The sequence below is a fragment of the Necator americanus genome, chromosome V (assembly GCF_031761385.1).
Source record: "Necator americanus strain Aroian chromosome V, whole genome shotgun sequence".
Lineage (NCBI taxonomy): Eukaryota > Metazoa > Nematoda > Chromadorea > Rhabditida > Ancylostomatidae > Necator > Necator americanus.
Genome location: NC_087375.1, coordinates 34,684,372 through 34,701,653, shown reverse-complemented (window position 1 = coordinate 34,701,653; position 17,282 = coordinate 34,684,372). Strand labels below are relative to the sequence as shown.

The 17,282-nt window shown below is 39.7% G+C and overlaps 2 protein-coding genes across 4 annotated transcripts; both read left to right on the top strand.

The window, feature by feature from the left end:
* Positions 1–88: 88 nt before the first annotated feature.
* On the top strand, positions 89–17,194 carry RB195_016117 (uncharacterized protein; the record flags this gene model as incomplete). 3 transcript variants are annotated; one of them, XM_064207134.1, is made up of 9 exons in its annotated part: positions 140–163; positions 8,971–9,094; positions 9,828–10,013; positions 10,086–10,196; positions 10,429–10,492; positions 10,559–10,608; positions 13,611–13,733; positions 15,294–15,446; positions 15,503–15,540. In XM_064207134.1, the coding sequence occupies 9 exons, from the start codon at positions 140–142 to the stop codon at positions 15,538–15,540; spliced, it is 873 nt and encodes a 290-aa protein (XP_064063014.1). The 3 variants fall into 3 exon arrangements, with proteins under 3 accessions (XP_064063015.1, XP_064063014.1, XP_064063012.1); XM_064207133.1 differs by lacking the exons at positions 13,611–13,733; positions 15,294–15,446; positions 15,503–15,540 and having other exon boundaries at positions 89–163; positions 10,559–10,691; XM_064207132.1 differs by lacking the exons at positions 140–163; positions 8,971–9,094; positions 9,828–10,013; ... (2 more) ...; positions 10,559–10,608; positions 15,503–15,540 and adding exons at positions 13,455–13,527; positions 13,845–13,857; positions 15,160–15,236; positions 16,869–17,194 and having other exon boundaries at positions 13,584–13,733.
* Positions 16,817–17,194, top strand: RB195_016116 (uncharacterized protein; the record flags this gene model as incomplete). The annotated part of the gene is made up of 1 exon (XM_064207131.1): positions 16,817–17,194. One exon carries the CDS (start codon positions 16,817–16,819, stop codon positions 17,192–17,194), a length of 378 nt encoding a protein of 125 aa, XP_064063013.1.
* Positions 17,195–17,282: the final 88 nt, after the last annotated feature.

Genomic DNA, 17,282 nt, shown 5'->3' with positions numbered 1-17,282 from the left:
CTTTACTTTTTCAGTTCAGCTAGAGGATCGTTAGGAAAGTGTTCGGGAAAATTCTGGGTAAATCGAGGAACGTTATGGAATCAAGTGAATGCGTCAAAGAAAAAGGAGAGAAAATCACTCACTTTTCTGCGATGCTCGAATGTGTCGAATATCGGGCGGGCAGGTAAGAAGAGCATACTTTGCTTATGTACCAACCAGGCTTGTTTGCCCAGCAAATAAGCTTTCAACTCGGCGCGTTATGCCATTGCCACTGTCGGCAGCTGGTTGCTCTTTCGTGACCCCTAAATCCTTGCTGTTATCGGCAATGTACATACATCAGAGAATTTCTAGGATTATTCGTTGTTTTTCTCTTCAGAAAACTTTTTCTATTCAAACAACAACAAAAAAAAAACATTAGCTTCAACTTGTTATTACTTCTTAGACAAACAGAATTCTCCAAAGCTGCGTGTGCAATCAAGGTGACGATTAGCGCAGGAACTTTTTTTATCCTATAAATTTGCTGATAATTTAGCTAGCAAACAAGACAAAACAAAAAATAAAAAATAAGAGAAATTTAGCTCCAGCGGTTACTGCCAGCTGAAATCTCCTTTAAATATTTTCACATTTTAGCACAATTTTGTCGTATTATGTTTGACCAGAAGTTCCAATGGGATCTAAGAAATCACATTCATTACATTCATTACATGGTACAAGGAAATCCTAACCTAGTGCTTGGCTGTACTCTAAATAAATAAAATTCAGAGCTTAATGAAAAAATCTATAAAATCCATAAAAATTGAATAGATCCTAAAATATAAGTCTACTTTAAGTTGGGCTAGAATTTCCAACGAGTATCCTAGCAGTTACAGTGCCTACCGTTTTTGTTTTCCTCAGAAACATACAGAAAAAAGACTCAAGTAAGACAGTTGCTGCCGAAAAAAACATACGTCGCTGAAAGAGCGAGTGCCGTAAACCATTGTCTCTGATTTCGTAACTCGCTTCCCTTCCCCAACTGTCGTACCCGGCAGGACTTTCCCAGCCAGCCGGCACACTCTCTCACGCGGCGCGCGGGAAACATTGCCATTGGCAATGTATTACGGTAACGCTCCTACGCCGGCCGCAGTATATAAGGGCCGGCTCCGAACACTCGGGGTTCCAGTTCCTTTTTTGTTTTTATTATGGTATCGTGATTCCGTGCTCATGTTCCTGTCTTTTCGATCGGTTTCCGCACCACAACCGCATGCCCGCATTACATCATCTACCCTGGCTGGCTGTTCCTGGGCCCGAACCGCAACCACAATCCATCTATCGCCGAGGACCACAACCACTGAGCCTATGACAGGCCCCTATATTCTTTCGCCGTTAATGTCGTGTATTTATGCATTGCCGTGTGGTGTCGTTATTAGGGTAAACCACTTGTATGTAATCACTCGCACCGCATTATAACCGCAGAGAAATAGGTTGAGGGGTGGGATCAGGGGGCAACCCCGAGGCCTCCGAAGGGGGAATCGGGGCAGAGGGATGGACCCTGGGCACGTGCCCGGAGGGTTCGGAGGCGATAAGCCGCCACTCGGTAGCTAGCCCAGCGCAGCCCCCTCCGGATTCGGGCAGTCGGCCCCGGGTCCCACCATTGATGCCCACCGCTCCTTCTCGGAGCGGACCCGGTGTACGACACCAACGCGCAAGTCGGACTCTCGTCGCAGCAGCGCGATTCAACATAAGTCATAGGTGTGTGCACCCCATATACACCCGTCGTTAACTGATCTTACGCTTAAGTTACGTAGGGTGTTACACAGGGTGATTTATGGATTTTCTGCTTCAATATCATGTTAGAACTTCTAGATAGATTCTATAGGTATTAGGGTGATTTCAGAAGCGCCATGATGACATCGTTCCCATTTTTTTTTAGACTAAGGTCCGCGGCCAAAAAACTTTGAAAATTTTTAATGAGCCTGATTATTTGTGCGATGATCGGGAAACGTTGTATTTGGCGTAGAAAAGTCTCAGCGATAGTGTTAAACAAAGACCTGATCCACTTTTCAAACTGTGACTGTGTTGTGACGCTTTTCTCGAGGTCAATCGTTCAATTTTTTTTCGGTAGATGACGTTTCGCTCATTTATGACACATTGCGCGCTCGGATAAAAAAAGGGAACATGTGGATATTTAGGAGCGCTGACAATGTTGGTGTTCTTTCGCTGCTGTTATAATTGCCGAATATCATCCTACTGTATCCTTTTGAATATTCGAACATTCACTCGTGCTAGTATTCAAGAAAATGAGAGTCCATAATATTGATTATTCGAGTATTTGACTCTTGTTCTGGAAAATTTTTATTTTCAATTTTTTTTATAATCTCCATTTTACTGTTAGGTGCTCGATGGCAGACCGTGTAAAACGAGTAGGTTAATTTGACTACTTATTTTTCTACATACTCATAGCTTCTACAATTTCATAGTTTCTTAATCACACAACGATGATCGTCCATCATTGTACTTACCATCAGTGGCTTTTCCACAGTGTTCCATCATTCTGGGAGGATTACAATTTCCAGGGACCAAACGCTGAGGATCTGAGATTCATAGAGCAACTCTGCAGCGGATGAGGTCAGTGAAAGATTTGAACAATTTTTGCTTCAGGGAACGTTTCAGAGCCCGAAACCAGTGTTGTCTGATGGAGCGATGCTCGTGAAAAGAGGTGGATGTGGAGCAGTTTCCTAACCCAAAACCTCATGTTGGCAGTGATTGGCCGAAGCGACATGCGCACTCGCACTCCCCAGACTTCACTCAATCAGACTACCACTTGCTCCACTCCTTTAAAGACAACATATCACAAATTCAACAATGTTAGGGCTTCTACGGATAATTACTGAGTTTGGGATGTAGGTTCCGAATAAGAGCGTGACCCTGCTCAATCTTCCTTAATCGTTCTGGAGAATTTCTGGGACCGTGGCTGGTTTCTATATTGGAACGCTCTTCACTTGCGCCAGCATATTCAGCATTTATCCACTGATTTTACTTGAATAGGCTGCTGAAGAAATTTCAGGAAAACTCTCAACCGCTCCCCGCGTGAACGCGTGGCGCGTTCTCATGTACTTCGTAGGAATAAACTCCGTTTCTCACGCAGTTGTTTCAGGACCGTAAGGGGGAATTGAGCTGAACCTCGTTCATACTCGTAATCTACACTCCAAACTCTATAATTGCCTAGAGAGAACCTAACATCGTGATATGCTGCCTTTAAGCGTTCCCTGGAGCAAAAACTGTTTATTTCTTTAGCATGCTGGTGTGCTGTTGAGTTGTTCTTTGAGACTCAGCACCTGGTCTTAGGGAATATTAATTCTTCCAGAGTGATGGAACACTGAGATCGACTCTAAAGGTGAATTCATCGATATATCAATCATCAGTATGCGATTGATGGACTATGAATTTGTAAAGTGTATGCGTGTATGAAAAAATAAGTAGTTGACCTGATACAGTAACTAATTCATAAATAACTACATGATAAGTTTACAACTAAGGACAAAAATGAAAGTCCTTCCTTTTTAGTTGTTGTGGAAACAAGTAGTCGAAACTATAAACATAACATACAGTCAGCATGTTGTTGTTTATTAGAACCATATCGTAAGATGTTATTCTTCTTCTTTTCGGGAAAATGTTTTGTGCTAGTTTCGCTCGACTAGTGCACACATTTAATGAATGTTGATGTAGTGTTTTCGGAGAAAACGAGCGATCTATCATGCGGAATCGTGTCGTCGCCGTTTCTTCCGAAGCTCGTTCAAAGTTTTCGGTTTTCGTCAACTTTCTGCGTGCCGCACGCACACACACACCCACACCTATACACAATGGGGCAACTTTTGGCGGTTGTTCGAACTTTCTCAGGCATAGGAGAGAGTGAGAGAGAGAGCGAGCGGGCGAGTGCGAGCGAGGAGAGTCAAACTCTCTCTCCAACCTGTTTCAATCTATGGGGGCGTCAATAAACAATCGTTCACCGGACAAACTCCTTTTCCGTTTGTTTCGCTGCTATATGTGTTACCCGTAGCCGTGTCCTCATAAATTCTCAGTGCACCGAACTTCCCTCACTCTATATATTCTTTGTTAGTAAGGCGGTCTTCAGTAGATTCTTTTACTCATATCCTGAATAAGTTCATGGTAACCAATCCATCACGCCTATCCTCTTTTTATCCTATATAGGATCCAAACTACTACCGCTGGATACCTTAAGGACAGTGAGTTAAGCTCATGCAAATCTCACTTCACTTATATGGACTTCACTTACATGGGCCACCATAATTTGAACCTCATGATTGAATGGTGATTTGAATTTGAATCTTTGATTGATTGAATCTCAACTTAGCGTCGGAAACGGAAAAAGGAAGCATTTCAACCGTTATTCGGAATTTCCGTAACCGACATGCGATCGCAAGCGATTTTGCACTTTCTGTATCTCCACTTGGTAGAGAATAGTGAAAACACGGTTAAATCCTTCAATAACAATGGAAAAAAGTAAAAAGATAGAGAAAGATAAAAGAGAAAAGAAGATTAGAAGACTAGGGTATCAATCCATTGGGATATGCCAATGCGTTTCACTGGTTCTGGTTGGCTCTGAAGCGGTTTCGAACCATCGACCGACCATCGACACAGCTGTCCTCTTATCGGTCCTACATCCGCCCGCAGCAACAATAAGACTAATAATCTAGAATTGAGTTACTCGTTTTACTTAATCGGCGGATATTACGATTGATGACGCTGTTTCGTGCCTTCTTCGCCGATGCGTCTGTCTGTCCGGAGCTCTGGCTCTGCCTCTGTGGTCCCGTCCAATCTTCTCAAAAGCTCAAGCAGGATCCATCCATTCATTACTGTTCCATATTTTGCGAGACCTGGGGTCTTGAGTGAACTGCCAGTCGACGTCGAACAACCTGAGTACCCCAGGTCAGGAATGTCGGCAGTTCGGCGTGTTTATACGGAGAGTTCCTGCCGCAGATTCCACGCTACCTCCAGATATTTGACCTATTCGTGTTGAGCTTTGGGAGTGAACTGTACCAGAACACCTTTCTGCAATATCCTGCTAACTTCCGCCGAATAACTGTGTAAGTTATGTAGCTAGTACGTGTCCAGAAACGCCTGATTGCGCCTAGTATAAACAGGACGACCGCGAGCATCAGCGAAGTAGCAATCAGACTCGTATACGCGGATCCAGTTGGAATTATCGCCGTTACAATCAACAATAATTCCTAATGTGAGATTCTTGCTGAGGAAGGAAAAGGTTAATTCCGATCCTTCTGCTTCGTACTGCTGGTCAAACGATAAAGGAAATGCGCGAGTTACCGCTCTGTAGCACTTCTCTCTACAGAAATTGGAAATAATTCAAGGACGTAGTAGAAACTGATAATTCAAGGACGTCTCCAGTCTCAGCCTTATCCTGTTTTGCAGAAAACTGCAAAAGTAAGCACTTTTATTGCATTCACATCGTCTATAAAATCCAAATGACCTCGATTATGGCTCACATTAGAAGAGAAACACTCGCATCATATCATAGTAGTACAACCCGGATATTTCTTTTTCCTTTTCTTCCAGTTGTTCCTTCCACCACTGAAGAAATAATAAGCTGATAGCGCTATGAATCTTTCTTTCTCCCTCCTTCTATAATTTTCCTTTTTTTCTCCGAAAGTCGAGGAATGACCGAGCCAGACATAAATTATAACCTTCTGATAAGTGATCTACAGAAATGTTCAATGATTCAAATTGTCACTTTTTGTTGATAAATCAATCGGTGATTTTAGATTTTAGATTTTTCAACTTCGTTGAACAAACATCGCTGTAATATATTTAAAAAAAAACCAAAAATATTCCCGTTTTCAGGGAAATGAATGTTGTAATATAGCTGTAATATATTTCAATAAAAAAATCAAAAATATTCCCGTTTTTAGAGGAACTGAATCATTGAATACTTATTGGAAATTTCCAGCAGTCTCAATCAAAAATTGATAAAAATTTAATTTAATTAAAAATATAAATTATAGATTACAACAAGATTTCCTGATGTTTACTCCAATATTTAGTGTTACAATTTAATATGAAAGTTTTCTTTCACACAATACCCTTCACTCCCTTCATTGCATGGAAATGATGTGTTAAGTTTTCTATCATACGTTACGTCTTTTTACACTTATTCGCATGACTGCTCTCTTACGAGTCAGAAAGAGTGCTTTTGTGTTTAATTTGATGGTAGAACCAGATTTGTAGCTGTTATATTTAATTGTGTTAGACGAATGGTAATTAAGAGCAAAAATGTTAGTATAAAATAAAAATTAAGGTTCTTAGCTCTTCGAAATTAGAGGCGATTGTTTTGATAAGGCACACCTTTTAACTTTATGAGGGAGTTAAAGGATAGTTAAAAGAGTACAGCTTAGAGTCCTCAATTTGATAAATATAAATTTATAAATTAAGTCAAATTTTTATTGACATTTGATGAGCTGTACAAGAGGTTTTTAAACAGTTTTATTATAGATAATAATATAATGATAATCAGCTCAAAAGTCAATTCGACATTCAACTATGCCGAGGTTTATTGAAAGTCAAACTTTTCAAGTCCTCAACTAGCTTGGATTTAAAAAGAATAATCTCATTTATGAATCAATTAGGTCCCAAGAAAATAGCTGTTGAAGTAATCACTGAAAAAGCAGAATGTAGTTGTTTTAAAAATTATTTTCTGTCGGACCATCTCTTCCTTTGTGGAGCTTAGGAAAAAGTAAAAAGCAGAAAGTAGCTTTGAAAAAATTTATTTGTAAAAAGCCTCGGAGAAAAGTTTATAAAAAAAAGCATGATTGCTTTGGACCTCTGAAGAGGGGTTCACGTGCTATACACCTCAAACGTTGACTGGTTTGAGTTCAAGAGCAACCTCAAGAGTCCATATCGAGGATGGGATGCGTGCTTGTCTACATCGTGGTGGTGGTGTCCAGAAGGTTCCGAATCAGTGGCAGAATTACCGTTGACAGAAGATTGGGGATCGTACAGAACCTTCGCAAAGGTTCTCAACTCTTGCTCTTTTTCTTGAAAAGATATGGAAAAAAAGGATTCGGAAGGAAGAAGAAAAGAAAAGATAAAAGGATTCGCTTCAAGCAAAACCAAACAACTATGTGTCATTAAAAGTTCGCTTAAGCTGAAGGATTTTTTTTTATTAATCATTGTTAATATGTTAAAAACTTTTAAAAGGGATTTTTACTGTTCTTATATGAATTATTCTTTTTTATTTTTATTTACTTATATATTTTTATTTTTATTAAGCTATTATTTTTATTACTCTTGTAACAAACTGTTTTCCAGTATCTTAGAGAATGTCCCGGACAGAAGTTGATACAGTACAGCATAGAAGAAAGTGAATAGCTCGTAAAGTATGTTGTGTACATAGTGGTGCTTCACCGAAGTCCTTAATATTTACTTGATCCTTGAAGACGTTTATATTATTCTTTTTTTTCCGCTGAATGGAGAGGGAGAGACTTGTCAACGTCACCGTGTTTATTTGCTCTTTATTTCTCTCAAATGCGAGTTGCCGCGTTGTTTACTGTGTACGCCCATGCTATTGTCGCTTAGCAAACGTCGAGAGTATAAAATCAGTTCGTGTTTGCCTATTCTTGAACTTTGGTACTATTTGACATTCTTTTTTTTCATATGTGGTGATGATTTCCATGGGTTACATTCAATAATCATTTCTGGTTAAAATTTTCTTATTTTACATTATAAACGAATATTTTTTTCTTAGATCTTTGAGTTTTTCTTGATTTTTACGATGAGAAGTCCCACTACAAAGCCTTCTGTACAAGTACAGTTTTACTTGCATACATTTTTGGGTCCTAGTATTTTTTTTGTTCCACATTTGTTTTTTTCACATTATGGGACCCGGAAGTTTTTTTGATATTGGAGCTTCTGAGGGATGATCATACAGTTAACGCCAATCTCCACATGAAGCAAATCCAGAAGCTGAGAGCGGAGCGGTCTGCGAAAAATTCCCAACGCGCCCAAAATCCCTCGAAGTCGTACTGCTAAATGACAACGCAAGACTTCACACGGCACAGGCGACGCGACAGTTTCTGGATGGCTTCGGCTGGACGACCGTGACCTATCCTTCTTAAAGCCCGGATCTTCCCCATTTGACTATCACTCTGTTTCGATTCCTGGAGGTGCAGCTCCGCGGGGAAAAAATTTCAAAGAGCTCGGAGACCTCAAAAACGTTCTCAAAGACTTTTTTTAATCACCGCAGCCCTTCTCATTCCGGAAGAAAGGCTTTGGGACCTTACCCATTTAGTGATTACATGTTTCTGATAATGATGGTAATTACATTGTTGAACCTTGATTTGCACCAATGAAATTTTGAAGAAAAAAAATTGTTTAAAAAATGAGAAGAAGGTATGCAAAGACCCAGCATAAACCTAATCATAGTCCATACCAAATTTATTGTCTCGCCGGTCGCCGCGTCATAGCTGTAGGCGATGCGGATGCACAGATCGATACGGTCAAGCGGTGAAGTGTCGGTGAAATACTTTGGCCTGGTTGTTTTTATATTGCTACTGTCGAGCCGAAGTGATTACCATGTGGAACGAACGGTTTTGGTGAAATATTTGCTAAGGACTACAAATAAATGCTCTCCTTAGTTACTGGTAGAGTGTATGTCCATTAAAAACTCGTTTTTCGCGTAAGATTCTCTGAAAACTTTTACTATTTAAGAAATAAAAGTCAATTAACTCTATACCTTGTGTTAAAATCAGCTGGAGTAGTTATTTTGCTAGATTATTTCGAGGGATTCTTTTCTTTACCGTTTATTTACTTATTTACTCAAGTACAATGTGAAAAAAAACTAGAATTTTCTTCACTCTATGAACACAGCTTCTGTAGGAATACTTCTTTTAAACTGTTTCAAATGTCGTAAATGTAACTTTACGCAATAAATATAATTCATGTTTATTTTTTACGGTGAAATATTTTATTCTAAATTTACAGATGATCGTTTTCATACTGTGCGCTTTACCTGCTTCACTTGCTCTGGATTGTTTGGTTGCGAAAGATGTTGGAGTCGAATGCGATAAACCAACACAGAGAATGTTCTATTACGACAGTCATTACAGTAAGTTTACCATTCCTTAAAAAAGTTATTATTAAGAAGTTCCCTTATCATTTAAGAGGTTTCGCCTTAGCAAGAATCAACAGTTGTACTAATCTTCAGTTCATTCGTATTACATGTTGTTTGGGCAGGACATCAAACTTTCAATTCGTTCCTCAGCGACTCACTTTCCACAAATTTGAAGCTGTGACGTAAAGCAGTTGGTGTGAAGTCGGGAAACTTCTGATTTTGTAGTCGTTCTGTTTAAGTTTCAAAATGTCAGAAGAAATCAGGTTACGGTTATTCCCAAAATCGTTATCCACCACTTACCTGGCCTACAGGATCATTAGGGGCCGATATAGTACGCTCCTGACTGTGATATCAGTTGAAGGGGGTATATAGCTGACCCCAGATGCGTTCATCCGGGTGACCGCGACGCGTCTACCTGAAATTACCCTTCTTCTCTGCTTCACCCTTTATGCTTCTCCATGCACGAATCAAAGATGCCACACCTCCTCATGGTTGAACATATTTAGAGCCGACTATAACTGCTGATAAGTGGGACGAATGACCTCTTTTTTCCTGGTGGCCAAATTTACAAAATTAAATTAAATACTATACGTGTAAATGTAAATGAAATAGTAGTATAATAACAATAAATATAATATAAAATATGAAGCACTAAATTTTAAAAAACAATATAATAAATAAAATTACAATAATAATTAGTAGAAAAATTATCCCGCCGAATTTCCAGAGGTATGTCAACCGTTCCAATACCGTGGATGTGGTGGGAATTCGAATCGTTTCTCAACCGCTCAGGAATGTCGTGAACAATGCCCGAACGGGGGCACAAGCGGGACAACCACAATGTCACCTGTTCTAGCTGGAAGTGATGCCGTCTTCATTCCAAGAGGAAATTCTCACGATCAATGGATGAAAGGTCGTTCAGAATTCAGGCGAATCAGATCCGGGAACAAAATCAAAGTCAAAATTTCTTACGTTTCCATTTCAGCTGAAAAATGTGGCTCGAACTATTTGATACCAAATGCACAGTACATTCGACCGAATCCCTCTTGTCCTCCCAATCACTCTTTGGAGAATGGAGTGTGTTGTCCCACGAAAGGTTCGCTTAAATAATCTAATTTTTAATTTGTGTAAAATTGGCGAAAAATTAAAATTGGAGGATTTTCTCGAGTGAAATTCCCTCTTGAAGTAGGTCATCGTGAAATTAGTTGGGAATCGGTTGTTAGTTATTATTTATTAAGTATTAATATTAGTTATTGCTACTAGTTAGGAAAGATTCAAAGTTAGGAAAACCATAGACACAAAATTTCCATCTTAATATATTCTTACAGATTATGTGTGCTCATTACGAGATGATTCCGGATCATTCATGGACGGGATAGAGGATAGACCTAGGTATGTTTGTAATTCCTTGGGTTCAAATAAGAACTGAAAAAATTTTCATGAAGATTTCTATCCTAGGTTCGCATGGAACCATGCGGTGAAATCATGCGATCGCTTCAGTTACTTCGGTGCAAACGGGAACTACAATAATTTTCCTAGTTTTTACAGTTGTTTAAATTATTGCAAAGATTCCACAAAAATTATTCTGTAATAACTATGGATATCCAGTCTTCACCATTATTTTTTTTCAGTGACCTTATGGATGCGGTTCGTAAATACGGTGTAAAATATATGTAGCTACCAGTAGAATTAATAGTAAAATTACTATCAAATTTTTTTAAAACAAAAGTTTGTCGTACCATCCAATATTTTCGAAGGAATTTTATTGTGCCATATAAGTTTTCGTTTTTTTTCAAATTTTTACTGTGCCATTTTTATTACAATCTGCAATAATAATTTCAAACACTCTTATTGCTTCCCTCAACGATTTAGCTTTACTTACATGATTTATGTTACTAGTATGAACGATATGAATAAATCGTGTTTATTTAGTGTATTTGCACACACATTTAAATATAACGGAAAGATTTTATCTTAAAGAATCAACCGATAAGAACAGAGGTGACAGAAATAACTTAAGAAAACTATACTATTTATGTATGCATTGTAAGCATAAGAAAAATTCAAGGTCAATTTTTAGGTGAACAATTTAACCTGGGCGAATATATTTTACTCAGTTTTTAAACAATTCTCCATTTCTAAGTAGAAAATGGGTTCCTCTAAATTTGAAAAATATGGACCAACGAAAACAGCAGTACATATATGGGGTTAATAAAATACAAAAAAGCTCCACAAGAGAACGAAGCTGGGTGGAGTAGCCAGAAATGACCTAAGAGCGGGAATGCACAAGGAATCATATGGTCATAAGGTTACCAGTCGAAACACGGTGGAGAAAAAAAATCGTTCAAAATTGAAGGGGCCGTAAAAGCAAAAACTTGGATTGAAAAGAAACGGAAGCTGAAGAGGGAAATATCCTACTCATAAAGAAAATCTGGACATAAAAAAGAAAAGAAAATCCCATTAATTAGTACTGATAGCTGAAGTCCACCTTAGAAGTATGACAGGACGATTGACCTAGCATTGAGGATGTACAGGAAAACGTGAGGATCGACCTTGCTTGGGTTTTGGTTTCCCGAAGGCGAAGGGAACGCCAAGGCTGTGATAACGATCAATTGCTAATGTTTTGGTGTCAGATTCTTCGTCAAAATTAAAAGTTTCAAAAATCGATTCAATTCCTTTTAATTCAATCCAAGTCCATCCTTCAGAACACATCACCACATTAAAGGCATCACTCCATGAATCTGAGGTGGGTACGGATTTCAGGGTGAGTATTCGTATACGGGATTGTAAATTATGGAGAGAAGGGTGATTCCGTCCATTTCTTCCCAATTGCCGTAAAAACGGCCCGGAAGATACGGCTTCGGACGTTCTGGCGCACTATTTTCCACGAAGAGTTCGATTGGAGCGCGCCAGCCTTGTGCACGCGGTATCTTCCGGGCCGTTTTTTACGGCAGTTAGGAAGAAATGGACGGAATCTCCCCCTCCTCCTCTCTATAATCTACTATTCCGTACACGAATACTCCACCTGAAATCCGTACCACCTCAGATTCGTGGGGTGATGCCTTTAATTCAATCCAAGTCCATTCTTTAGAACACATCACCACATTGAACAAGCACGTGAATCCCAAACCTATTAATTTAAAGTATATATAGTATATTAATATAAAGTATATATAATATATTAAAGGCTGAAATCATCGTCTTTACTTCAGTAGCAGTAGGATTGTAATAGTGATGGTCCATGTGTGATAGACCTGCTTCTCTATTAATAATAGGAATGCCTTCTGGGACCTTGGCATTCAGGAGTTGGTCAAAAATTCATAAAAAGTCATATTCTACATACAACATACGTTTTTGAATCTTTCTTCAGATCCCGAATCATTGATCTAACACTTCCCCTCCGTTTTCAGGTCCTTGGCAATCTCTAGTATATAAATCTTGGCCTCAATGAAATCTCTGGGAATAATAACATGCTCGAAAGTACTGTACCTCTTTTTGGAGTGTACCTCGAACATTTTTGAGGGTTAGATATCATGTATCTGGTCGGATTTATAAGAAAACAGGAAATGGAAACCGATACAGTTTCTGGATAGCAAATTCAGTATTGCGTTCTCGATCGCTAGCTGATCGGAAATCTGATCCGTGATCTGATTTTTCTGGTGTGATTCTATGTGGTTTTTATGCACATGACTAACCACGACACAATACAAATAATCTTTTAAAATAATCTTTTAAGCACAAATCAAAAATATTTCATTATTAAGGATTGTAAGAAAAATATTTCATATCGAAAGTACCATGAACACGAAACCTGAGGTACACATCTAATCGAATGGGACCTTCTCGATAATTTCGATCGTTGACCGTAACGCCCCGAAATTTGCTTTCCGTGAGTTCAATGACGTCATTTGTTCATGAAAACCGATGCTGAGATCAAGAAAGAGAAGAATGAGTACACAAAAAGTGTAAACTTTTCCCGTAGCGCCACTCGGATTGATTTCTCTGAGGTCAATGACGTCATTCGTTGATGTAAACCGATATTGTGGTGCTAATCAAACTAGTTTTTTTCTTCTGTTGGCCAAAATGTTCCCATCAATGGTTGCTGGTATATAAGGTAACGGAGAATAAACAACACGATCATATGTTTGCTGTATTGTTCTAATTCTAACTAACATTTTATTTTAGTTAAAAAATTACTCGTATAAAATCTAATCCAGGTCTAACCCTAAATTCTTCTTTTCCAGAAATGCTTTTTTCGCCTGAGTGAGAGCTCTCTAACACCTCGAAAAAGCGTTTAAATTTGCATTTTCTTCATTTTTTCCCAACAATTATTTAATTTTTCAATGATTTTAGAATGAAACTCACTATTGTTGTTATTCTACTGTTAGCGATAATATCTACGGTATTGTCGGAACGAAGTCGACGAGGTAAATCCTAACTCAAAATGTTCTTTGATTACAAAAATCCACTACTACCTCTTAAGTGCCCCGTTCCTCATCTTCCCATGAAGGCTGGGGTCGCCGCTTTGGTGGCTACCCTGGTGGCGGTTGGGGTGGTGGAAACGGATACGGAGGTGGCGTGAATCAAGGATATTACGGCGGATACAATCCATACCAACAGTCTGGCGGATGGGGTGAGCTTTTTCTCGCATTTCGACCCTTTTGATAGGTCTTAAATTTGAAATTTCCGATATGGAATCAATTTTCCTGAATGCAATCTCCGATAATATTTTAATTTTTTTCAGGTTGGGGAAAGAGGTAATGAAGAATCCGCAAACAATTGTACATTTGTTCCAATGTGTAAATCTTTCAACTGGTGATCTTTGTGTAAAAAGATTAATAAAAGTTTTAATGCAAACTTCTGTGAACAAAATAATAATAATTCTGAAATAATGTGGATAATTTTACGGAGAAACCACAACCCTGTTTGTTAAAAAACCTAATCATCATCGTAAAAAAAAACCCACGAGAAAAAACACAATGTAGATGTCCTTGGGGGAAAAATTTGGGAAATTGTGCCCTAGAGGATCTAATGAACTTACTAGTTGTTGAGTGCTATCTACTGTGGCAGAACTGCCCATCCGAGATGAACTCTCACAAACCTCACTGATCAGGTATAGCCCAAACTTGAGGACCTGGTTCGATCGTGACGTGCTCATGGGCCACACACGGTAATTTCCCATCGTATGTCGCTAAAGCAATACTTCGAGTTAAATGGAACGATTAAATCACTGAATCTTCTATGACAAAGTGATTTTGAGGGGCGCTCATTGATTTCGGACCGCTCGCAAGTGGACGCGGCGCGTGTACGAACTAGGCGTGGTGCAACGTATCTCGTAGGGACTGAGCTCGTTTCCCACGACGTTTTTCAGGACTATTAGGAGGGATTGAGTGGAACCACTCTTATACTCGTCGTCTAGACCCGGAACTATATCTTTTCCCACATAGGGACCCGAAGTCGTCAATTTCGTGATATGCTTCTTTAAACAACTTTCTGGAAAATATTCGACATCAAAGGTTCCACAAATACAGATGCGGGCAAACCGAAGGCGGAAGGCTTCTTGAAAACTGTAATCGCTCACCGTTACGATCCGATCTGCTCTGTGTTGAGTTCAATGACGTCATTTCTTTTTCCAGAATGAAAACCGATCTTCGAGTTGAGGAAAGGCGAAGTGCATAAACAGTCTAATCCTTGCCCGTAACAATCGAAAATTTTTCTATGAGCTTAATGACATCACGCGTTAATAAAACCGATATTATAGCGCGTATCGAACTAGTTTTATGCGCAGGTTGTTGGCCAAACTGTTGTCACTGTCACCCATAGCTGGTATATAAGAGAACGGAGAATAAACAACAGACGATCGTATGCCGATCTTGTTGTCGTAGAGATTATCTGTCCTTGTGAAAGTGTCTCTCGCGAAGAAATTAGCCAAGACGTAGCGCAAATTTCTTTCCAGATATTTTTTTTTGCGAATCAGAACTGTGCATCGTTTGAAAAAAGTGCTTGAATCTCCATACTCCTTATGATTTTAGCTTTTATTTACTTTGTAATGATTTTAGAATGAAACTCATTGTTGTTGTTGTTGTTGTACTGTTAGCGATAATACTTACGGTTTCGTCTGAACGAAGTCGACGAGGTACATTTTAAAACCACTTTTTTTCTTGAACGGCAGAAAACTATACTTTTTCTTAAGTCCGTCGTTCCTCGTCTTCCCACGAACACTGGCGCCGACATCATTGGGGTCGTGGTTACGGTGGCTACGGAGGTTGGGGCGGTGGTTACGGTGGTGGTGTATATCCAGGATACTATGGCGGATACTATCCATATCAGCAATATGGTGGATGGAGTGAGTTTTTTCCCACTTTGCTACCCACTTGATTGGTTTTTGATTTAAAATTTCAGTAGAAAATCCGTTTCCGCTTTCGCCTCAAATATTTTAATTTTTTTTTTAGACTGGGGAAAGAGGTGATGAGGAATTCGTTAACGTCTGTACATTTGTTTCAATGTGTAAATCTTTCAACTGGACACCTTTGTGTCGGAAATTCAATAAATATTTTGATACGAACTTCCAAGAACACTGAAGTAATGAGATATTTTTAGAGAAAAAACCAGAGGTGAGATGGCTTTAAAAGAAAAAAGGGGAAAGAACACTGTAGACGTTTTGGAAAGAAAATCCGGAAAGTAGTGCCTCACAGGGTCTGATGTCCCAAATAAGCGTTTCGCTACAATGACATAGAGAGTAAAGTTGTCCGTTCATCCGACATCTAATCAAACGAACCACAAAAATCAGGTGTATTCCTCGAAGAGAAGATCTGGCTTCGAATCCGAAGCATACAAAGTGACGAGAGCTGCTCACGGTCATAACCTCTTCGCACCGTACATCATACAGGTGATATTTTGAAATAAAAAAAAGATCGAGGATAAAGTCACTGACGTATTAATCCACTTGGGATGCGCCAACGCGTTTTACCGGAATTACTGGAATTCATAATCGTTGAGGTTTTGGAAGGCGTGTTGGCCTATACAATGAGTTGCGGGGTCCAGCCGATGATCAAATCAATGTTTTTATCCTCCCAGGCGGCATCTGCTACCAGTTTATCGACCCCGGAGAGATGAAAGGCACGATTTGCACAAGGGCGGTTTCGAACCATCGACCGTGTGGTTACAGCGGACCTCTAACTGACTGCGCCACACCCGCAAATTCGCGATATTTTGAAATAAATAATGCAATTAACTTATTAAATCTTCTTTAATTATGCATACTAAAATCATACTAAATTATTAAACAAAGTCATTCCGTCCGTCTGACACAAAACCCCACTGATGATCGATGACTACGAGTATCGGAAAGTTGGGCATCTCGCTTCGCGGAAGCGGATACAGTCTTTCAAGGATACCCCGTGTGATAATTGGGATGGTCGGCTCTGCCCCGTCCTCGCCGTTAACAGACAGGACGTGGGACACGTATAGGAATTAACACATTATTCGAGTGTACAGGAGGATAGCTGTCAAGCATTTCCAGTTTCTAGACTGGAAAAACCTCTCCGTCGATGGATCTCCGAGGATATAGGGAAGAAGACTCAAAAAATCCGCGTATTTGCTCGCCTATTTAACACCACCGTTCTTCCTGCTTTGAGCTACGCTTTTGAAACCTAGCGGTTTCGCTGGCAGGAAGAAACTGCGGTCAGCGTCACCGAACACGGATTTGAAAAGGTGATGCTAGGAGTATCCCGCTTTACGCAACCAAAAGAAGGGATTCGAGGTTCAGTCCTACGTCAACGATCGAAGGTCAGAGACGCTGTCGCATATGTCAAGGAAGGCAAACTCTGGCGGGCCGAACACGTGATGCGTTTCAATGACAACCGGTGGACGAGAGCCGCAAGCGACTGGATACCACGCGACATCGAACGCACCGCGGGAAGACCGCCGACCCGATGGTCAGACATCTTTACGAAGTCCTTCATAGAAAGATATGATGCTGCTCGAGTCCCCCGTGAGATGAGAAACTACTGGACACCATCTGTGCGGGATCAGGACAAATGGAATTGTTACTGGTGTCTATTTGAGCAAATCAAAGAACAACGGGAGCCCTGAGGTCTCAAAGGGTCTCCTCTGGGTTAACGTACGTAGATATCCTGGTAACAATGTGGTCATGTCATGTGTATATGATCGTATCCGCTCG